This window comes from Garra rufa, chromosome 20 (genome assembly GCF_049309525.1).
Source record: "Garra rufa chromosome 20, GarRuf1.0, whole genome shotgun sequence".
Taxonomy (NCBI): domain Eukaryota; kingdom Metazoa; phylum Chordata; class Actinopteri; order Cypriniformes; family Cyprinidae; genus Garra; species Garra rufa.
In genome coordinates this window covers 31,944,688-31,970,240 of record NC_133380.1, presented here as the reverse complement: position 1 = coordinate 31,970,240, position 25,553 = coordinate 31,944,688, and the positions used below count along the sequence as shown (strand labels likewise).

At 35.2% G+C, this 25,553-nt stretch overlaps 1 protein-coding gene across 1 annotated transcript in view; it reads right to left on the bottom strand.

The window, feature by feature from the left end:
• The window catches only part of arid3a (AT-rich interactive domain 3A), a 72,283-nt gene that overhangs the window by 35,292 nt on the left and 11,438 nt on the right, over positions 1-25,553 (bottom strand). The window contains exons 2-3 of the mRNA XM_073826136.1: positions 9,475-9,961; positions 8,057-8,339 (exon numbers count right to left, since the gene is read on the bottom strand). Coding sequence (XP_073682237.1) covers positions 8,057-8,339; positions 9,475-9,776 — 585 coding nt within the window. The 5' untranslated portion in view covers positions 9,777-9,961. The remainder of the gene's footprint in view (positions 1-8,056; positions 8,340-9,474; positions 9,962-25,553) is intronic.

Genomic DNA, 25,553 nt, shown 5'->3' with positions numbered 1-25,553 from the left:
GAAAACAAGACTTTTTTACTTGTCTAGAAAATCCTTCTTGATTTAGGAATTTCTAGATATTTTGGCTAAAAACAAGACAAAAAAATATTAAGTAAGAAAAGATAATTCAAATGACTGAGTGAGTTTATGATTAAAAGAGAACAACTATCTGCCAATGGGCTCAACGAAGTTTTCACTCCCCATTAACAGATATTTGTGGACCACAAAACCAGTCATAAGGGTCAACTTTTTAAAATTGAGATTTATACATCATCTGAAAGCTGAGCAAATAAGCTTTTCATTGATATGATGTATGGTGTGTTAGGGAATCTGACAGTGCAAAAAAAAAAAAAAAGAGGGTTTTCAACAATGCATATTACTAATCAATACATTGACAATAGGAAATTTACAAAATATCTTCATGGAACATGATCTTTACTTAATATCCTAATGATTTTTGGCATAAAAGAAAAATCGATAGTTTTGACCTATACTATTGCTACACAATGTTGATATACCCATGCTACACAAGACTGGTTTTGTGGTCCAGGGTCACGTTTGCTCTGGTTTTAAACAAACTTGATTCAGTTTGTTTAATTTCTCAGAAAACAAGACGTCACAGTTTCATTTTGCATCTCAGGTCAATGTATCTTAATGTAAGTAAATGCTGTCTTCTGGGAAACATGAAACTATCTTCTGTAGCCTCTAAAGGGCAGTACTAAATGAAAAAATATGATATTTAGGCAAAATAAGAAAAATGTACAGATCTTCATTATGTTCAAAAGTTTTCACCCCCCGGCTCTTAATGCATTGTTTTTCCTTCTGGAGCATCAGTGAGTGTTTGAACCTTCTGTAATAGTTGCATGAGTCCCTCAGTTGTCCTCAGTGTGAAAAGATCTCAAAATCATACAGTCATTGTTGGAAAGGATTCAAATACACAAAAATGCTGGAAAACTAAAGAATTAGTGGGACCTGAAGTTCAGGACAAACAAGGGACTCATGAACAACGATCACTAAACAAAAAAACACAGCTGTGGATCATTCAGGTAACAACACAGTATTAATAATCAAGAGGATGTAAACTTTTGAATGGGGTCATTTTTATAAATTCAACCGTATTATTATGCGCACATTAAAGCAAATGTTTGCTTTGTTGATGCTTGTATATAATAGAGATCTAATGTTGATATACCCATGCTACCTAAGACTGGTTTTGTGGTCCAGTTGTTGTTATTTGATTCAATTTCTCAGAAAACAAGATGTCAGAGTTTCATTTTGCATCTCAGGTAAATGTATCTTAATGTAAGGAAATCTGGATTGGAAAACAGGATTGAAGACTAAGAGTTTGTGAAAGGGCAAATTAAGACACTTTAAGACCTAAATGAGTCATGGGTTTTATTTGTTGAAGTGTGCCAGAGTTCAGTTTGGAAATGTTCCAGCCGTGATGGCCGATAAAGCTTTTTATTTTTTTCTGCCAGGGTCCAGATTATCACTTTCCTTCAGGCACATTCCTGACTGCCCCCACCCACCTGCCCAAAATAAACCACGGGCCTTAACCCTTTCCACACAAACTACAGAAAACAAACTAGAATTATGAGGCAGCCGGTATGTATGTCTAATATGCCTAAAACCATTAGTTTGTTGTTGCAACTGGGCGTATCATCCAGTTTCACAGTCTCGTATTCAGACAGAGAGCAGGGGTGTAAAGTATTCATTATACAAGCATTCAAGTACCACCCAATCATTGAGCAACATCTCAACGTACAGACAGAGCTGCACGTCTTGATTACGTAACTGCCCACAACATTCATGTTTTCTGCTAACGACTCGATATGAAGATCAAGCTTGGAACTGAATGCTAAAGCCCCGATAGCATTTCATGTCGCCCGCCAACCAACAGTTGTAAACACCTGCAACCGCTTCACTCAGCACAGCACATCACATGCCCGGCACACGCAAATCACATGACCCCGTTCTCAAAAAGCAGGGTACAAAATGTTCAAATCGGAAATGATTATTCAAAAAACAATAACCTGGGTTTACAAATTCCCCAGGAAGGGTACAGACGGTCACAGCACATGAAACAGTCATTGTGGGAAAGCAGTTTTACAACGGCATGGAACATATTCACAAGGGTGCTGCTGCATGGCGCCTTTCAGTTCCAGAAATCAGCCACAAATGATCTTACCGAGTAGTTTTGTTTTAAATTTTACAAACACAACAATATCAGGCTTTCAGGCTGAACTGAAAGCTTTGTTAATTACAAAAAGAGCGTTCTTTCCTCGGTTTCACTGCAAAAAATGCTTTTTTTTACTTAGATTTTTTGTCTTGTTTTCAGTCAAAATGTCTAAAAATTCTTAAATCAAGAAGGATTTTCTAGACGAGCAAAAATTGTTGTTTTGTTTTCAGAAAAAAAAGTCAAAATTAAGCGTTTTTGCTTGAAACATGCAAAATAATCTGCCAATGGGGTAAGAAAAAAAAATCTCATCTCAAACAGAAAACAAGATTGTTTTTCTTACCCCATTGGCAGATTATTTTGCTCGTTTCAAGCAAAAACACTTAATTTTGACTTTCTGAAAACAAGACAAAAATTTTACTTGTCTAGAAAATCCTTCTTGATTTAAGAACTTTTAGATATTTTGGCTGGAAACAAGAGAAAAAAAATCGAAGTAAGAAAAGCATTTTTTTGCAGTGATCAAATTTGAATATAAGTTTCGGGACGGATGACTGTATTAAAATGCTGGACTGAATCTGAAATTGTCATGTTTGACGGTAATAACCACACCAACGGACGAGACAAAAATCATATGATGTGTCAAAATACACCTGTCTGTGAATTAACACTGCAAAAAATGCTTTTCTTACTTAGAATGTTTGTCCTGCTTCCAGCCCAAATATTTTAAAATTCTTCAATCAAGAAGGATTTTCTAGACGAGTAAAAATGGTTTTGTTTTCAGAAAAAAACAAGTCAAAATAAAGTTTTTTTTGCTTGAAACAAGCAAAAGATTCTGCAAATTGGGTAAGAAAAATAATCTTGTTTTCCGTTTGAAATAAGATTTTTTTTTGCTTACCCAATTTGCAGATTATTTTGCTTGTTCTAAGCAAAAATTCACTTAATTTTGACTTGTTTTTTCTGAAAACAAGAAAATTTTTACTCGTCTAGAAAATCCTTCTTGATTTAAGAATCTTTAGATATTTTGGCTGGAAACAAGACCAAAAATCTAAGAAAGAAAAGCATTTTTCCAATAGACCAATAGACCTGCCACTTGCGGTGCTACCTGTAATGTGTTTCTTTGTTATTTTATTACACTTATTTATATATATATATATATATATATACATACATACTGCCAGTCAAAAGTGTTTAAACTGTAAGATTTTTGTTTTTAATGCTCAGGAAACCTGCATTTATTTGATCCAAAATACAGCAAAAGCTGTAATATTGTGACTTTGTAACTGCTTTCTATTTGAATATATTTTGAAAGGTAATTTATTCCTGTGATCAAAGCTAAAGAAAATGGACATATTAGAATGATTTCTGAAGGATCATGTGACTGAAGTAATGATGCTAAAAATTTAGCTTTAAAATCACAGGAATAAATTAGATTTTAAAATATATTCAAGTAGAAACAGTTATTTAAATAGTAAAAATATTTCGCAATTTTACTATTTTTGCTATACTTTGAGTCAAATATATCCAGGCTTGGTGAGAAGAAGAGACTTCAAAAAAAAAAAAAAAAGAAAGAAAAATCTTGTTTAAAACCTTTTGACCAGTAGTGTATATATTATTATATAATATAAATAATTAAATAATTCAAATAATTCAAATTTAAAAAAATTTTTTTTAAATAAAATAAAATAGATATCAACAGCCATGGAATTTTACTTGGTTTTAAAGTTTTACATTTTAAAATTGTTAACATTTTGGTTCTGTGACAACACAACATTAATTAAACAAATAAATACATTCAAAATGTACATAATATATATTTTTTTTAATTTGGCTTGCAGTGTGTAACGTAGCTGACTGACAGGAACTGGCCCAAACAGCAGGACATCTCAGCACTTTCTGCGTTTCAGGAACTAATTTAAAGGGCGAGTCCTTCAATGTTCAAAGTTCATTTTGAGGAATCAACAAATATGCTTTTGTGGAATTCTGCATGATCTGGTATTTGCCGTCATGTTCTGAGATCATCTGTAATTATGTCTTGATCCTTTCTTTATTTTAGGTCACATGACATAATAACAAGCCACAGCCTGCACTTACAAGCTAAACAACCACAGCTAATATATAGCTGTGTGTTGGGAATGGGAATGTCACTGTTTGATATATGCTTTAGGCTTAACAAATAGCAAAAAACAAACATAAATGCATTAAATAATAAAATGACTTTTTTCATAATTTCAGGATTGTAGCTACAGTCTGGTAAGAAAGTGATCTTGGAATTAACACATCTAGTTTGTCATTGGTTGTGCACCAATCGATAACTACAAAATATAAGTATATAGTGCGGCCAGATGTACTCTATGCCCTGGCTGTATATTGCTTAGTTCAGGAGTTCTGCTTTCATAACTCACTTCACTAAATCTCCAACTCAGCATAAAACATTACAGCTTCAGCCCCAGATAAATTAGTCAAGTTATTTCCTCGAGTCCTGCTCGCTGCCGTTGCTTGCAAATATTTATTTGAAACACTGTTTTGCTTCAACAAACTTCTTTAGGCACAATCCCCCAAGAAGCTCATCGGACCGTAACGCTGCTGTATCAAAGAATGTCTTTACAATAATATGCTGCCATTCAAGATAAATATTTGCACTAGGACTAGTGAATGCAACTAATTCTATTCTTTAGACAACATTTATCCTACACACCTGCAATCATCCAAGTGTGCGAGGAGTGTCTATTTGATCTGTTTTTTTTTTTAGAATAATATCACTGTAGCAGGACTTGTTTCAGGTTAAAATTACCCTGTCCTAAACACCAAATCCAGATAATGTGAGATTCAAGTTGCAAGTTCAAAGCTGTTGGTAACCAAACCGTTGCTGATAGCCATTGACTTCTCCAAACTATTGAAGTGAATGGGGACCATCAACTGTTTGGTTACCCACGTTGTTCAAAATATCTTCTTTTGCATTTAACAGAAGAAAGAAAGAAATTTCCTTCTCAGAAATGCCTTTGAACCCGGTCTCACCGCCAACCGGGTGGCTTTAGGAAAACAGCGATTTTAATATGCATTTAAAGTGGTAAATATAGGAGGAATATGTCAAAATCCTTTATATGATCAAACATATGAAGTTTGGCGCAGATTGAACATGGTATGTTTGAGTTAGTGTAAAACAAGTCATTTCCTGTTGCCAGCAGGTGTCGCTATGATTATAACAGTATATTGGCCTTTAGATGTCTTCAGGATAGGACTCTTATCAAATGTGTGAAGTTTGGGGCAGTTCAGACATTGCATGACTGAGTTACAACAACTTCCTTTTAGACAGTGAAACGTCAAACTTTGTCAGGCCGCCATGGACACACACTTTAATGAAAACTCAAGATCTTCACAATTTAACATTGCAAAGGGCTTTATATTAGACTGACCAAATTTGGTGGTGATGTCTTTAAATCTCTAGGAAGAGTTCGTTAGAGCATAAAACATGCCACTTTCTACTGCCAACAGGTGGCGCTATGACTATAGCTGAATATGGTCACGGGCATGTGTGAATTATAACATCTTTCCGTTTCATGGAGAAACATCGATCTTTGTCAGGCTGCCGTTGACACGCCCTTTAACGAAAACTCAAGATCTTCGCAATTTAACATCACAAAGGGCTTTAGATTAGACTCACCAAATTTGTGTTGATGTCTTTAAATCTGTAGAGTTTGTTAGAGCATAAAACATGCCACTTCCTGTTGCCAAAAGGTGGTGCTATGGCTATAGCTGAATATGGTCCCAGGCATGTGTGAATTATAACATCTTCCCGTTTCATGGCGAAACATCGAAGTTTGTCAGGCCGCCGTGGACACGCCCTTTAATGAAAACTCAAGATCTTGGCAATTTAACATCACAAAGGGCTTTAGATTAGACTCACCAAATTTGGTGTTGATGTCTTTAAATCTGTAGAGTTTGTTAAAGGTATAAAACATGCCACTTCCTGTTGTCAACAGGTGGTGCTATGATTATAGCTGACTATATCTGACTATAGCTAAATATGGTCATGGGCATGTGTGAATTATAACATCTTCCCGTTTCATGGCGAAACATCGAAGTTTGTCAGGCTGCCGTGGAAACGCCCTTTAATGAAAACTCAAGATCTTGGCAATTTAACATCACAAAGGGCTTTATATTAGACTGACCAAATTTGGTGTTGATGTCTTTAAATCTATAGAGTTCGTTAAAGCATAAAACATGCCACTTCCTGTTGTCAACAGGTGGTGCTATGATTATAGCTGACTATATCTGACTATAGCTAAATATGGTCATGGGCATGTGTGAATTATAACATCTTCCCGTTTCATGGCGAAACATCGAAGTTTGTCAGGCTGCCGTGGAAACGCCCTTTAATGAAAACTCAAGATCTTGGCAATTTAACATCACAAAGGGCTTTATATTAGACTGACCAAATTTGGTGTTGATGTCTTTAAATCTATAGAGTTCGTTAAAGCATAAAACATGCCACTTCCTGTTGTCAACAGGTGGTGCTATGATTATAGCTGACTATATCTGACTATAGCTAAATATGGTCATGGGCATGTGTGAATTATAACATCTTCCCGTTTCATGGCGAAACATCGAAGTTTGTCAGGCTGCCGTGGAAACGCCCTTTAATGAAAACTCAAGATCTTGGCAATTTAACATCACAAAGGGCTTTATATTAGACTGACCAAATTTGGTGTTGATGTCTTTAAATCTATAGAGTTCGTTAAAGCATAAAACATGCCACTTCCTGTTGTCAACAGGTGGCGCTATGATTATAGCCGACTATATCTGACTATAGCTAAATATGGTCATGGGCATGTGTGAATTATAACATTTTTCTGTTTCATGGTGAAACATCAAAGTTCATCAGGCCGCCACGGACACACCCTTTAATGAAAACTCAAGATTTTTGCAATTTAACATCACAAATGGCTTTAGGGTGTACTCACACTACACTGTAAAAAACTATTTGTTGAATCAACTTAAAATAATTTGTTACCTGGCTGCCTTATAATTTTAAGTTCAGTCAACTCAAAAAAGTTTAGTCAACTTAAAATGTTAAGTTGTACTAAGTGACAACTTAGATATTTGAGTTGATTCATTTAAGGCAGCAGGGTAACAAATTATTTTAACTTTACTCAACAAATTGTGTGTTTTTTTATTTTTTATACAGTGTAGGCACGGTTGCCGTGAACCGGGCCCAAGTACGATTGTCCCCCCTCCCCACTCCCCCTCTGGCCTGCACTCACATAGGGTTTCAGCATTCGTGCCGGAGCACACTTACGTCATTACGGTGCGATGGTTTCAGCATAAACAGAAAGAGCGGCACTCTCGCCGAACGCAACAGAGTCCATCGCTCTGTATACTTTGTGGATAGTAATTTTGAGTCGTTTGGTCCGCGGTGATCCACAGCCCTGACAAAAATGGCACAAAACTTGCAGAGAAAATTGAAAATATCAGACTTCATGTTGGGTTTCGAACTCCGTACCGGGGGGCTTTTTTGTAAGTATTAGTGTGAGATGTGTCTACCGAATTTAGTACATGTATGTGACACATAGCTCGAGGGGCACTTCGTTTAAATTTTATAGGTGGCACTATTGAGCCATTTTGACACACCTCCTTTTGAAAGCCATATCAGATGTACAATTTCACCACTTTTGGCGTGTGTGCAAAGTTTCATGAGTTTTCGAGCATATTTAGGCACTCAAAAATGCGATTCATTTTGGAGAAAAAGAAGAAGAAACTGAGCAATTCCAAAGGTCGTTGCACTACCAGTGCTCAGTCCCTCAAAAGGCCCTCACAAAAGTTAAAAAACCCTAAACAATAAAAAAAAAAAACACCCATGGTATTCACTAACATTCTCCCTTAGTGCATAAGTTAATTTCTGACCTGTCTGAACTGCTCCTCATAGGTCCAATCTGCGTGGTCCTGTCCGTGGAGCGGCCCGTGGGACGAATGAGCGGAGTGAGTCAACGCCCGAGGTTCGCTTTCAGAACCAGGCCGAGCCTTAAGCAGCTGGGAGTGAGGGTGTAAATGGCGGTGGGGTAAGAGGAGGATGCCTCTGCCTGGGGTGACGGCCTCACGGCCCGACGGTAGCCCTTCGTCACCTAGATCATCGTCATAGTCGTCCTCCATCTCACCCTCAAAGTCATCTTCATCCCATTTCTGTTTTCTGCATAGGAATGCATGAGATGAAATCTTACAGAGGGATGGTTGGAATTCAGGCAAGTCATTGAAATTAATGAAACATTGTTTAGGGTTAAACGTCACCCAAATACCATATCACGTGTTCTGTTAAAATAAGAAAATAATTTACAGATAGATACACATTAAATAGTAGGTACAAAGTAGAGATGTACATTTTCTGAAGATGTGAGTGAAGCTTATCCAATTTCTTTTTAAAAACAGATTTTTGGAATTTCTGACTCAAATTAGATTTTTTTTTAAATTTCCCTCAACATGACGCAAACACTATTGGTTTAAAGTGGAATAATTATGATTTGATTAATTCGTATTCTTATTCTCACCAAGGCTGCATTTACACTACCAGTCAAAAGTTTTTGACCAGTAAGATTTTTAATGTTTTTTAAAGAATTCTCTTTTGCTCACCAAGCCTGTATTTATTAATTTCCAAAATACAACAAAAGCAGTAATATTGTAAAATATTTTGTAAAAATGTTTATGATGATAAAAAAATTTGGCTTTGAAATCAGAGGAATAAATTACATTTAAAAAAAATATTCAAATAGAAAACAGTTATTTTAAATAGTAAAAATATTTCTAAATGTTACTGTTTTTGCTGTACGCTTGATCAGATAAACGCAGGCTTGGTGCGCAGAAAAAATTTATTTAAAAAAATATAAAAAAAAAAATCTTACTGTTCAAAAACTTTTGACTGGTAGTGTATTTGGAAAAAAACAAACATTAAAAACAGTAATAATCTGAAATATGATTACAATTTAAAATAACCGTTTCTAACATCATATATTTTAACGCAATTTATTCATTTGGTTTAAAACTGAATTTTTAGCAGCCATAACTCCAGTCTTCAGTGTTACATGATCATTTAATATGTTGATTTGGTACTCAGTTAATATTGATAATTGAGTTTCCACAACAAAATTCAACATTGATAATAATAATAATAAATGCTTCTTGAGCGGCAAATCAGCATATTAGAATGATTTCTGAAGGAAACAGGTTTTTTTACTAAACTAGACCATAATACCCTTTAAAATGTAAAACAACCAACTGAAGTAGGAGCCAACAACTCATTTGCATTCATTTGCATATAACAGCCCACTTACATCTGCTCTTCCTCCTCAGACCCCATCATATCTTTATATCGCTCCTCCCCTTCTTCGTCATCCTCCTCTTCGTCTCCTCCACTGCTGCGTTCAGACATGGGGCTGTCGGCCCTCTGAAGTCCAGCTGCTACCGCGCGCATTGCTGCTAGCGCCGCTATCTGCGCCTGCTCCGTTTCAGAGACAGAGATTGCTTTTAGCTCCTCCCCTGTGGGGGCGGGGTTGTGCGATTGCCCCGCCTGCTCCATCAGCAGTTTGGCTCTCTGCTGTCTGTGCAGGTTCTCCATCACCGCCTGCAGCTTCATTTCCTGGGGAACAAGACACGCTAGGATTCTGGCCTCTTCACTTTTCCCCACAGCCGAAATCAGACTGGACCACTTTCTATAAACTTGATCCAGAAGGCAGGGCTTCAGGAAACTGGTGGTCTTCCACTCAATGGGACACCAGCAGACAGCTAAGGGGAAGACGACCCCCACGCACAGGGGCCTACCTGAGAGAAAAAAATAAATAAAAATTATAAAACATTACTTTTTTAGAATATTTGACATATAACTTCGACTGCCATTCAATCAAAAGTTTTTGAACAGTAAGAAAAAAGTCTCTTCTGCTCACCAAGCCCGCATTTATTTGATTCAAAGTACAGCAAAAACAGCAAAATGTTGAATTTTGTTGATACTACTTAAACTATTTTCTATTTGAAAATATTTTAAATTTTAATTTATTCCTGTGATCAAAGCAACATTTTTAGCAACATTAGCTTCCAGTCTGCAAATATGCTGATTTGCTGTTCAAAAAAACATTTATTATTATTATTATTATCAATATTTAAAACAGTTGAGTTCCTTTTTTTTTAGGATTTTTTGATGAACAGAAAGATCCAAAGATTAGCATTTATCTGAAATAAAAAGCTTTTGTAACATTATAAACTATACTATTCAAAAGCTTGGAACCAGTATTGATTTATTTTTATTTTTTTATGGGGAAAGAAATTATAGAAATTAATACTTTTATTTAGCAAGGATGCTTTAAACTTTTATAATGTTACAAAAGATTTATATTTTAGATAAATGCTGCTCTTCTGAACTTTCCATTCATCAAAGAAACCTGAAAAAATTCTACTCAGCTGTTTGCAACATAATAATAATAATAATAAATATTTTTTGAGCAGCAAATCAGAATATTAGAATTATTAGAAGAATCATTTGACTGGAATAATGATGCTAAAAATCATCTTTGAAATTACACAAATAAATTACATTTTAAAATATATATTCAAACTGAAAAATGTTATTTTAAAAAGAAAAAAATATTTAATATTAAATCAATATTAATGTTTTGCTGTACTGGATCAAATAAATGCAGGCTTGGTGAGCAGTAGAAACTTCAAAAAAAACAAAAACAAATAATCTTACTGTTCAAAAACTTTTGACTGGTAGTGTATATCAAGAAATAAACATGAATGAACATCAGAAAGTGTTGAAAGACTCAAATGTAATCTAAACAATAATATTTGGCACATAACGTCACATTTACATGAATGAATAGACAGCCATTTATTTTCAATAATCTTGGTGTATATATAAACATATATAGAACTTAATCTGCTAAATGTACGTTTGAATAAATATTAATACAGCCACCGTTTAAATGTTTATATTGTAATAACAAATTGGAGTAGAAACATAATCCTGTTACTGAAAAGTTGACATAAAAACCTGTAAGTGCAATTTAAATGTTTGTACAACTCAGTATTGATATACAGTATTTGATTTAATTGATTATTCAATAACATTTATTTTCTGTTTCGGCACAGAAGTTTAATATATGCACATCGCTAATAACAATATTTGTGACCCTGGACCATATTTGTAGCAATAGCCAAAAATACACTGAGTCACAATTATTAATTTTTCTTTTATGCTAAAAATCATTAGGATATTAAGTAAAGATCATGTTCCATGAAAATATTTAGTACATTTCCTACAGTAAATATATGAAAACTTAAGTTTTAATTAGTAATATGCATTGCTAAGAACGTCATTTGGACAACTTTAAAGGCGATTTTATCAATATTTAGATCTTTTTTGGCATCCTCACATACAAGATTTTCAAATAGTTGTATCTCAGCCAAATATTGTCCTATCCCAACAAACCATACATCAATGGAAAGCTTATTTATTCAGTATAATCGCATGTATAATCTCAATTTCAAAAACCCTTATGACTGGTTTTGTGGCCCACGGTCACACTTATGCTCTGGAAACAAAACGAACAAAGAGCTAAAAGTTCAATTAGTAACTATTTGTACTTTCAAAATCTAAAATGGCAGAAAGCTGCATGCAGTATATTCAATCTTCTGAAGCCAATAGCTTTGAATGGGAAAAAGACTGAAGTAGTATTTATTCACTGCATACTTTGAAGAGTTATTGATGAAGTAAAGGTGAGATCTGACAACAGATTGTTATTTTAGTCAAATCTTTTAAATGAATCTTTCGATTCAATTTATGAAACTGAACAACACACTCTGACTAAATCAAACTGGACTAACTGGGTTCCATATTTACCTCTTCGCTAAAACTTCAATACATGAAAAATGGCACACATTCCAGTGAACACTGAAGTGATGATGCGAAAGCGAATCACTGAATCAGAATTCTGAATGAACAGACTCATTAAAATCAAACAAACTTACCAACTCTAACGCTGTTTTTGCAACTGAAGCGTAAATCAGAAAAACAGTCTTCTCACTTTTACGGACAGGACAAGACATAAGAAACACACAGCCTATTCCATAATCATTTTCTGACTTAAGCAGTGTGATCTTGTTCTATAAGGAAATCAGTATCAGCTTCCTCCTCACATTTGCATTTCATTATTTGTCATCAGTTATGACCACACCTTAGTCGATTCACTGCACCTGTAAACCTTTCATCTACAATCATCACAACACAGTGTCTACATGTCATGTGATGCTTCGTTGACTATATTGGGAGTTGGCACGTTATGATGCCCGCCGTGCCTGCTGGATACTAAATACGGTATTTGCCTGAATTGTAAGATATTCTGTGAAACTTGTTAAATCAAGCGGTCTCTACGCTGAGAATGTCCCTTGAACTAATACCACTTTTGACTATTGTTTATATAGACATCTCAAATTCATGTTTTTTTACTACTATCTTGTGCCTGTGGCTGTAAAGCAGCATATAAACATTTCAACACTGAGAATATTGTGTTGCAGACAATGATATTCTCAGTGTCATGCAAGATCCTATTCCCCCTACCGAAAACCATCCCTCTTCATGAATGTCCAATAAAAAGTTACTGTGATATCTTGTTCTGAACATTGTCACGGGAGAAACAATAAGGTTTTTCTTGCACATTACGCGAGCGCCAAAGTTTTTCGGAATGAACTTACAACAAAGGGTCGGAAATTTAAATATCTTAATTTGTTTCACAAAGATGAACAAAATTCTAATGGCTTTAGAATGACATGAGGGTGAGTAATTAATGACAGAATTGGATTTTTTAGATTAATTTCCTTTTAACTAGGCTATATGGTTAAACTGTCATCCAAGATGTATGTCTTTCTTTCCTCAGTCATAAAGAAATGATATTTTTCGAGTAAAACATTTCAGGATTTCTCTCCATATAATGGACTTTTATGGTGCCCCCGAGTGTGAACTTCCAAAATACAGTTTAAATGCAGCTTCAAAGGGCTCTAAATGATCCCAGCCGAAGAAGAAGGGTCTTATCCAGCGAAACGATCGGTTAGTTTCTAAAAACATTAATAATTTATATACTTTTTAATCTCTAGACGAGTACACACAGAGCTAGACAAGACGAGCATTTAAGGTTAAAAAGTATATAAATTGTATTTTTTTTTTTTAGAAAATAACTGATCGTTTTGCTAGGTAAGACTCTTCTTTCCTCGGCTGTGATCGTTTAGAGCTCTTTGAAGCTGCATTTTGGAAGTTCAAACTCAGGGGCACCATAGAAGTCCATTATATGGAGAGAAATCCTGAAATGTTTTCCTCAACAAACATAATAATACATCTTTACAACTGAAGAAAAAAAGACATGAACATCTTGGATGACAAGGGGGTGAGTACATTATCTGTCAATTTTGTTCTGAAAGTGAACTACTCCTTTAAGAGAACATCAACTTGGTTTGCTATCAGATTTAATCTGCATGAAAGAGAACAGACTGGCTGTATCCCACTTTTATTTGAGCAGAATAACTTAGAGATCACTAAACGTCAACTTATATGTTTGCCAGTGTTTTTTTTTTTTTTAGCTCATCAGCACTTTTTCTGTAATGTAGAGAGAGTGTGAGCTCATGGTTGCCAGGTTGGGAGGATTAAGTAAACCACTGGAGTAAAATTTTTAGAACAAAGCTTAAAATTTAAATTTAAGCTCTTGACATCTGGCAACCTCAACCATGAAAGCTTGTGGAGGCTTGTTACCAATACTAGGGATGTAACGATATCAAAATCTCACGATACGATGATATTGCGATATGAAGTCCACGATACGATATTTATTGTGATTAAAAAAATACCAATTTTGTACATTTTAAAAGTTAAATTCTTCTATCTAATGCACTTTGAGAGTTCAATTAAGAGCTCCAACTCTAACTCTAAGTAAGAAAACTTAAGTCAGTGAATTGACTTGTATCTGAACTTTAAAGGGGACTCAACCCTCTTTTTATTTGTGACATACTGTCTCAGTCTAAATTACATTTACACTGGTGTTTTAGGAAGCCAAACAAATTAAAATATAAAAAAATAACAACAACAATGACAGTAATAGCCATATATTGTTAAAAAAAGGCATTGCAAAATAAATCAAAATGAATATTTCAGAGGTATATTATTTTATATTATTTATATTGTGCTTTTGGTTTTAGTTCATTTGACAATTACTGTGCCAAAGCATAATGGCCCAAAATACAACTTTAAAGACCTTTTTTTGTTAGAATAAAAAGTTTAAATATACCTTAAAAAACAAGACTTTTTGCCGGGAAGACCTATCTTTTCATATTGTTATGTGACCATGATAATATTGAGACATTTTTGTTATCGCAATACCACAATATTGACAATATCATTACATCCCTACAAGATAATGCCATTTTAAAATGAAACATTTTTAGGAAGATTATGAACATTATGCCTAACAATTTGAGAAAAGCAGAAATTGCAATTATGATTATAATACAGTTGAGGTCAAAAGTTTACATCCCCCTTTCAGAATCTGCAAAATGTTAATTATTTTACCAAAATAAGAGGGATCATATACAAAATGCATGTTACTGTTTATCTAGTACTGACCTGAATAAGGTATTTCACAAAAAATATGTTTACAGTCCACAAGAGAAAATAATAGCCACATTTATAAAAACGACCCTGTTCAAAAGTTTACATCCCCTTGATTCTTAATACTGTGTTGTTACCGGAATGATCCACAGCTGTGCTATTTTGTTTAGAGATAGTTGTTCATGAGTCCCTTGCAGTGTTGTTTTCGTCAACAATGACGATGACGAAATCATTTCGTTGACGCCACTTTTTTTCATGACGATAACGAGACGATGACGAGATAAAAATGGCTCGTTGATGACTAAAACATGACGAGACGTGTGTGAGTTTTCGTTGACGAGACGAGAATAGACGAAAATGTTAGTGGGTGGTCCGTCAGACATTTAAAATGCATGACATTTCTGCTTATTTTGCATGCCAATTAAAACTTAAAAAGTATCTGACGCTATGGCAAGCCGTTTTAGCATTAAATACTCTTTTCTATACTAGTATGGCAAGCCGTTTTAGCATTCCATCCTTGTTTGTCTTTTATGTTCTAAAACAGCGGTTCTCAATTCCAGTCCTCGCGCCCCCCCGCTCTGCATATTTTGCATGTCTCGCTTAGTTAACACACCTGATTCAGATAACGAGCTCATTAGAAGTGAGGTCCGTGCAGGATGTGTTCCGATTGACATTGCCTGCACAGTGTTCATTGCTCCCTGCTCCCTAAGCGGGGGAAATCTGTTTACTACACTTCGAAACATTCATTCACATATTTACGCTACGCCACCGCATGCAGCGTCTTCACACACAGATGAAACTTACTAGAGAAGTGTGACATAAGTGCATCTGTAAATAAATGCATTTTAAATTTACGTCTCGCACGCTTTAATGACCTTCAAATGGAACACATACGCTCGCTTTGAACTAATGAATAATGGCGGAATATCCCGTGATGTCCACTTCGAAGGGCAGTAACGTTGGAATAGAACAAACGTCGGAAGCGATACATGAAACACACAAAATGTGCAGAGCGGGGGGGGGCGCGAGGACTGGAATTGAGAACCGCTGTTCTAAAACATTCCTTCATTATTGTAATTATTGGTGAAAATAGTCGATCCGGAAGCTCACATTGTGTTGAACTATAGATCTGCTATTTTCAGAACTCATAAGTGACACTACCCAACAGCAAAATACTTACTGACCTACATTAATTTGTTAAAAGACTACTTTTTCCCCTTTTTTTTGACTAAAACTAGACTAAAACCTTTTTGACTTTTCGTCGACTAAAACTAGACTAAAACCTTTTTGACTTTTCGTCGACTAAAACTATCACATATAGAAGTGACTAAAATTTGACTAAAACTAAGAAGCATTTTAGTCCAAAAGACTAAGACCTAAGACTAAATCTAAGATGGTTGTCAAAAACAACACTGGTCCCTTGTTTGTCCTGAACAGTTAAACTGCCCACTGTTCTTTATAAAAGTGCTTCAGGCCCCACAAATTCTTTGAATTTCCAGCATTTTTGTGCATTTGAACCCTTTCTAACAATAACTGTCAGATTTTGAGATCCATCTTTTTACACTGAGGACAACTAAGAGACTCATATGCAACTATTACAGAAGGTTCAAACGCTCACTGATGCTCCAGAAGGAAAAACCATGCATTAAGAGCCAGGGGGTGAAAACTTTTGAACAGAATGGAATTGTGTACATTTTTCTTATTTTGCCTAATATCATATTTTTTACTTAGTACTGCCCTTCAGAGGCTACAGAAGATAGTTACATGTTTCCCAGAAGACAAAACAGGTAAATTTGCCTAGATCTTCCAAGTTTTGAAAAGTTTTCACCCCCAGCTCTTAATGCATGGTTTTCCTTCTGGAGCATCAGTCCATCAACAACAACAGTCATAGTTTTAAAGAGTTCAAAAACACAAAAGTGCTGGAAAAACAAAGAATTTGTGGGACCTGAAGGATCTTTCTGAAGAACAACAGACAGTTTAACTGTTCAGGACAAACAAGGGACTCACAAACAACTATCACTAAACAAAAAAACAAAGCTGTGGATCATTCCGGTAACAGCACAGTATTAAGAATAGGTAGCAAATAGAATGACTTTAGTGAGGAATGGAAGGAGGATTCAGCAGGGGGACGACCTCTTGCATGCCCCAGGGAGTTTATGGGTTAAACCACAGAGATGGATGGGGGCGCTGACGATTGTGAAGTCTGAGCAAACACAGTGAAGAGATAAAGACAGCACTAAGGGTCTAATTCCACACTGATAACGTGCATCAAGCTGGCCTACTTCCAGATTCACCATAGGGATCTGAAACCCATGCATTTGCACCATACATTCAATATATTACTTACTCCTTGCTGACCAGGAACTGATAGCTCATGGTGCACATAGAATAACGATTACTGGTTTTTCTTTTAACCATGTGGCAGAGTAGAAAGTGCAAAAACAAGTACGTTAAAAAAGGTTGACGCTTTAATATCTCTAATATCTGCAGAGCAGGACTGCACAGACCGTTTTACGTGCAACGCAAAGCAATGGAAATGAAACCGAGATGTTCTTGTCTGGTGGCATTTTTTACTCCAGCACTGAGATCTCAGGATTATTATAAACGTCACATCTGTTTTCGGAGAAGCTACTTTGAGGATTCTCACAATATGATGTCAAAATAAATTCCATTTGCATTCTAAATGTTATCTTTAATCAAATTGTAATACCTCACATTGTGCCAACGAAAATAAAACTCCTTGTCTGTGTGTCACTTTGTGAATAAAGTCAATTTTACAAACAGAAGTGTCATGTTATGAACATCGATACCACTGAACAACACCAACTCTAGGTTTAATGTGAATATGCATCAATGGAGTTTATAAGAAACATCCGATATGATAGACAGAAACCACCTACAGTTGGTAATTTCATATCACCCCTGAGCCAACATTTAAATGTTCCTCATGGGGACTGAGAACTAGACACCTGTTAATCACACATCTAACTGGTTATGACAGACCAGTTGTCACGCTACAATATAAATACCAAGGAAAGGCACACTCAAATCTCTGTGCTTTCTAAATGTCTATAGTGGAATCTTTAAGGGGATGTGTGTCTTAAAGGGGAATTTTTATGCATCATACATTGTTAGATTCCCACGATGCCAGGCTCAATTCTCAAGCAGCTACAGGACCTGAATTAGCATTTACAAAATAGTTAACTGCTATTCTGAAAATGCTCTCGCTGTGTCTTAGCTTATCTGACAACTGATTTTGTTGAGATTGAGAAGAATGAATACAAACATTTTCTGCAGGGGTTAATCAATAGCGTTTAAATAGGTTTTAACTGATGCTGCAGAAAATAAACTGCAGCCCAATAAAATGGAAAAAAGAGAGTTTATAATGTGGTTTTAAAATAAAAATGGAATTGAACACAACTATGCTGTAAAAAGTGATCATTTTACACAATATGAAGTTGCAGTCTCTTCAATAAAAACAAAACAGAAATGGGCTATTGTAAGATCTGACAAATGGAAGAAATATTCTATCATTTTCTATCATTAATAAACAAATGATTATTTATCAGTTTTGAGATTTTGGCCTGTATTTTTGGGCTTTTCATAAAGTGTTGCTTCACACGAACAGAAAGAAAGCATCCAAAGTACACCTTTAAAGGAGTAGTTCACTTTCAGAACAAAAATGTACAGATAATGTACTCACCCCCTTGTCATCCAAGATGTTCATGTCTTTCTTTCTTCAGTCGTTAAGAAATTATGTTTTTTGAGGAAAACTTTTCAGGATTTCTCTCCATATAATGGACTTCTATGGTGCCCCTGAGTTTGAACTTCCAAAATGCAGGGCTCTAAACAGTGTTGTTTTCGTCAACGATGACGATGACGAAATCATTTCGTTGACGCAACTTTTTTTTCATGACGATAACGAGACGATGACGAGATAAAAATGGCTCGTTGATGACTAAAACATGACGAGACGTGTGTCGAGTTTTCGTTGACGAGACGAGAATAGACGAAAATGTTAGTGGGTGGTCCGTCAGACGTTTAAAATGCACAACATTTCTGCTTATTGTGCATGCCGATTAAAACCTAAAAAGTATCTGCCGCTATGGCAAGCCGTTTTAGCATTAAATACTCTTTGCCATACTAGTACGCTATGGCAAGCCGTTTTAGCATTCTATCCTTGTTTGGTTACGCCCACCACCTGGTGTGCAGCGCACAACGTGCTCAACATGTCACATTGTTATCACTCAGACAGACAGACGATTAACCATGATGGCGGCAGTTTGCACATTATTTCAAATATATGTCTTTTATGTCTAAAACCATTCCTTCATTATTGTAATTATTGGTGAAAATAGTCGATCCGGAAGCTCACATTGTGTTGAACTATAGATCTGCTATTTTCAGAACTCATAAGTGACACTACCCAACAGCAAAATACTTACTGACCTACATTAATTTGTTAAAAGACTACTTTTCCCCTTTTTTTTTGACTAAAACTAGACTAAAACCTTTATGACTTTTCGTAGACTAAAATTGGACTAAAACTATCACATATAGAAGTGACTAAAATTTGACTAAAACTAATAAGCATTTTAGTCCAAAACACTAAGACTAAGACTAAATCTAAGATGGTTGTCAAAAACAACACTGGCTCTAAAAGGGCTCTAAATGATCCCAGCTGAGGAAAGAAGGATCTTATCTAGCAAAGCGGTTATTTTCTAAAAGCATTTACAATTTATATACTTTTTAATCTCTATACAGAGTACACACAGAGCTAGACAAGACAAGCATTTGAGGTTAAAAAGTATATAAATTGTCATTTTTGTAGAAAATAACCGATCGTTTTGCTAGATAAGACCCTTCTTTCCTCGGCTGTGATCGTTTAGAGCCATTTGAAGCTCCATTTTGGAAGTTCAAACTCGGGGGCACCATAGAAGTCCATTATATGGAGAGAAATCCTGAAATGTTTTCCTCAAAAAACATAATTTCCTTACGACTGAAGAAATAAAGACATGAACATCTTGGATGACAAGGGGGTGAGTACATTATCTGTAAATTTTTGTTCTGAAAGTGAACTACTCTTTTAAGTGTTGATTTTATTGCACTTTATCTATTTGCGTCTCAAAATTAGTATCTGGGTTGTTGACATGACATGTGACATGGCATTTTCACTGTCCCACAAGATAAAAATAAATATATAATTAATATTGTCAATATTTAAAATGCAGTAAATCATTAAACAGTTTGGCGTTCTACATGGACCTGTTATAAAAACTGCGGTTTTACATTTTTGACCGTCTCAAGCATGGTTTAATAAATACAACTTTTAATAATTAAAAAGAGAAGCATAAAAATGTTAATAAATACCTCTGGCATTATTGTACAAATGTCTATTTTAGTAAATGGCATTTTTTATCCATATATTTCTGAAAGTGTAGGAACTTGATTCACTTTGTCTCTGAAAACCATGTCCTCTTGTGTGACACCATATCCTGATTTTAAATCGGCCAATTCCAGAGAAAACTTCAATTAGCTGAAGACCCCATTCATGATCATGTTAATAAAAGCCCCCTTTCAGGCCCATGACATGTGCACATGGTAATTTTTTTTACACCCACTATAAAAGTTTTACGTTTTGTTGTCCTTTGGTGTGACACTCCTAAATTATATTTTTTAAATGTGTCTTGCTAACCAAAAATGACAGGTTAGCTTGGAATAGCAAGGTCATTAATTGACACAAAAGGCTTAAATGTCCTTTGGTGTGACAGAAACTGTCCACTGGTGTGACACTAGTCTTGTACATATTTGTATTAATTAAATAAGATTTGTTTAACTCCTTATTATTCTTTAACTCTTTAATTTTATTCAATAGGGGAGATAGAAATATCAGATTGACAGATGACCGCAAAGTTAGTCTTGTTGGAAAAGTTTGCCTTGAAATTGTCATGAGGGAAAAAAACTGTTAATTATAATTTTATGTTAAATAAATAACAGTATATGGAAAGAAGTGTCTAACAATGAAGATAAATATCCCTCGTGCTATTTAAATATTATTAAGAGTTTTTTTTTTCTCTGTGTCACACCATAGGACACATTTATGGTACAGTTCAGTACAAATGTAAAAAAAATAAAATAAATTAATTTTAAATAAAGAATTGACAGTTAGTGACTCTTTACATTTTCTTAAAGATCAGACTACACCCTTTTTTCTTAATTTCTTCTTCAAAATGGTCTTTTACCAAAAAAAAAAGGCATTTCTTACTGCCTATTTGTCAACTACACTCCTATACATAAAGGTGCTTTAAAAGGTTCTTCACAGCGATGCCATAGAAGAACCATTTTTGCTTCCACAAAGAACCATTCAGTCAAAGGTTCTTTAAAGAACCATCCCTTTTTATAATCTTAAGAACCTTCTTTCACCATAAAGAACCTTTTGTGAAACAGAAAGGTTCTTTAGATGTTAAAGGTTCTTTATAGAACCGTTTAAACAAAAAAGGTTCTATGGCATCGTGAAGCACCTTTATTTTTAAGAGTGTACCCATCTCCACTTCAGCAGCACTTACATAAACCAACATATTTCTATCAATATTCTGAAGACTTTTACAGATTTTTCTTTTTTTTTTTATGTTTTATGTTTAAAATACTATTTTCAGATTTAGGGAGAAAAAAATATATAAAATCCCTTCTGTAAACAAAAAAAAGTTTATGCAAAATAGTGCATATTTAAATATAACGTTGCAGAAAACTTGAAATACCAAAAAAAAAAAAGCTTCTTTAAATCTATTCTCTTTTTTTAACCTATTCAACTCACTTTAGTACTTATCTGAAACCCCAAAACTGTTCTAAATATTTATTTAAAAATAAAATAAAATAAAATAAAATAAAAGATTAATAAATAAAAACAAGTTGGGGTTTCATAAAGGGAAAGATGTGATTAAATGTCATTTTCTTTTGGAGGTAGTGTCGGACAACACAGAAAAACACTTCACATATAATTACAGCGGAAGATCCCGGTCTCGAATCTCAAGTGTCTCAATGTCTCTTGAAACTGTATTTTCAATGTTTCAGAGAAAGGTGAGCCAATCACGTAACCTCGTTACATCTCTTAAGCGGTTCCCATGACGATGGCGTGTGTAAGGTCTGTGGGCAAATCTGAGGGCGAAAGCGTGGGCCTCCACATACATGACACTTCCTTCCTCCGAACGGTATGAGAACAGAAGTGCACATATGGTTTCACGTGTCTGGCCCTGACCTTACGTATTCTGGAGGATATTGTGCCATTGCGAAGACTTGACACACAACAGATCAATTAAATCTACACAAACAAGTGTCATCCTTAAAACCAAGAGATGTAAGGTACAAAGCACTGTAGTGCAAGTTAATATAAAAGCAGTGGACTGACATAATGAGATCCAAAAGCAAAAACATGTTTAATAGCGAAGGCACTTATCTAAAAGTGAAGGCTTCAACACCTCTTCTTTAAGGACAGGATGTAACATAAACATGCCTCAATTTTACAGCTTCAAAGAACCAGATTTCATAGTAGTAAACACAAACAGCCAAAAACGTGCGTCAACAACCAGCGGATGTCTGGAAGACATGCGGCAAATGCAAAAGACTCATCACACACTGGTATTCTTATGAGCACCACCTCAGTGAGGCAACACTAATGCCACTAAAACCCTCAACAAACAGTTTTTTATTCCGGAAATTATTCGGCTGAGAAAGACGCAAAAATCATTACAAGCACCGACAGCGAGAGACTGTTTAGAACCGCATCGCATATCAAAGGGCTGGTTGTTGCTGGTTGCTGTATGATGACTGAAATCGCGAAATGGCCTTAAACCATTAGTAAATAAACTGCAGAACGTTATTATAATACACGCACCGATTGTATTTATTCTGACAGCGCTGCACGGGTTCAAAGTCCAAAGCGTGAGGAAAATCTGCGCTGAAACAGCGTAATGAGAATCATAAATCTGCTGCTGTCAGCAAAAAGTAGTACTTTCTTTGGTGGTTTCCGTTAAAATAAAAGTCAACATTCGTAAATGTTAGCACTGTCATTTTACTGTTGTTCCGTAAAATAAAATAAAAAAGTAAGACAAAAATAATGATAACAATCATTACAACAGCTCATGTACTCTAACATTCTCCTTTGCTCAGCAAGGCTACATTTATTTGTACATTAAAAACACATGCCTGATTCAAGAAGGGGGTCTTAAAAATGGCCAAAGAATATTATTTTACTATTTTATTAATTTTAAGGTAAATTGTGCTTTGTTGGTAGGCTATAATGTCTACTAGGATGTTAAAAATATTCATGTGTTAAGTAAATATTTTTAAATTGTTATTTTGTGATTGATTTTTTTTTTTGAAAAGCAAGACAAAGCATATTTTGGCTATTTATTTTATGCAATGGTGAAAAAAAATTAGCAAAATACATGGGGGAAAAAACATGAAAAACCGTGTTCAGTAATCAGCCTTCAGACCAGTGTTTAATTTAGTTCGGAATCGCCGAGAATTTCAATTCGGTGTATCCCTACTCACAAATATTAAGATTTAGCTACTTGATAATCTATAAAACAAGATAAAGTATAAATTATTGGCAATCATTTACAAAAATACAACAGAAAAAAACACAGTCTTTAAATAAACAAGCTTTTTTAATCGATAATAACTAATAGAAAAATGATCATTGCATAAATAAATATGCACACTTCACAATTTAAAAAAAGGTACAAACGTGTACCTTTTAAAAAGGTTGCACCACACTGACAGTGAATTTTGTACCTTTATTTAAAATACAGGATTCAAGAATTTTGATTAACTATTGTGTAGAATAAGTGTCCTATTAAATTCAGATCAAAAATTAAAAATTAAGTTTTGATCTACAGTCAAGCCCAAAATTATTCATACCCCTGGTAAATTCTGACTTAAAGTTACTTTTATTCAACCAGCAGGATTTTTTTTTTGACCGGAAATGACACAGGCTTCTCCCAAAAGATAATAAGACGCCATTATTGTGGAAAAAAACTAATATTTCTCAGCTTTTATTTACATTTAAACAAAAAGTGGCATGTCCGAAATTATTCACACCCTTTGCAAACTGTCACAGTCTATGGGAAAATCCAAAGTTCTTTACCATTCCAAATAGTCCAAGCTGTTCTAAAGCATCCTAATTACCCTGATTCATTGGGAACAGCTGTTTTAATCAACTCAACAGGTGAAAAACAGAAGCTGTCTGCTGTTGGTTTGTGGACAGTCATGGCTAAGAAAAAGGAGCTCACTGAGGACCTGCGGCTGCGCATTGTGGCTGCTCACAAGTCAGGAAAGGGCTATAAGACCATATCTAACTGTATTTATGTTAGGAAATTTACAAAATTTTTATCTTTTGAACTGTACATGTATTTTTTGGCTATTGCTACTAGTGTTGTCAAAAATATCGATATTTCGATAAATATCGATACTGAAATATCTGAACGGTACCAATACTAATTTCCCGAAGTATCGATACTAGGGCTGTGCGATTAATTGAAATCGTATCGAAATCGCGATGTAAACATGCACGATTTCTAAATCGCCTTACAGCACGATTTTTTGCACGCACTCGACTGATTCTTTTCCCGCAGCATGCTATTTGAACCGATCACAACACAGCGCGCCTAAACAGAGAGCAAGAACATGCCAACGTTCATGTTTGAAACCAGAAATGGTCGTGCTGGTTTTCTTAGCAGAAAGCAGCTAGACTCTGCCAGTGTTCTAATTGTTTTTATGTGGGACGCTGTGGTCTGGGTTGTTGTTTTTTCAAACAAACGCATGCATATACATGCTTACGTTTTGCCTTAGGTCTGTTCTAAAGACATTTTGTTCTACCTTTACTAGGCAGGGCTCGAAATTGTGAACGTTTTGGTCGCATATGCTCCCAAAATTTAATCTGCGTGACCTGAAATTATATTTGGGACCATTCGTGCGAGTGCCAGAAACTGTTGTGGTCCGACTTGGTTTCATTTCTTTACCAAACTTTCGGTAGCCTAACTACTACACAGACTGCTGTGAGCTGATACAGTGACAGGTTCGCCATTCTCTTTTTCGATTGTGAAAAATAAAAGGTCTCCACAAACCGCTTTTGAAGAAATATAATATATTTCGTGCTATAGGGTACATTCTGTCAGATACAATTCTGGCGCTTCCGTGTCCATATACTGTACAACGTGGCATTCATTCACATCAGATGATAACTCAGCGGCAGAGTTCCACTCACACAGGGGCGTAATTTTCACTGGGGACATGCTTTTCAAAATCCTGTTTGTGTCCTCTCATATTTCAAATGGTTTTGTTATAATAATCTCTTTTATTGTAGAATGCACGCTCAGCGCCTTTGAGAGTCTCGCACGATCGTTAAAATGAAACCAAAAGTAAAACGCAGACGCACATTCAAAAGCAATTTTAATATCCCGCGTTTAGAGAGCGACTCCTCAATGCGCGCAAATTAGGCTACATAAAATATCTAGGCAGTTATTAGTATGTGGACTATAAAAAATATATTGTGTAGTTGTCTATAGTTCTGTATCATGCTTGAAAAATTCGGTCTCTATTTGCACTTGCACTATCAGCCATGAAGAATCAAGATTAGTGCATTACTAAAAAGAAATTGGGTGCGCCTACATTTTTTTTGGTGCTCCTAACTTTTTTTTTTTCACCTGCTAGGTGATTTTTTTTCTGCCTTCTGTTTTAGAGACATGTTACAGGTCTTTGATAAAGATC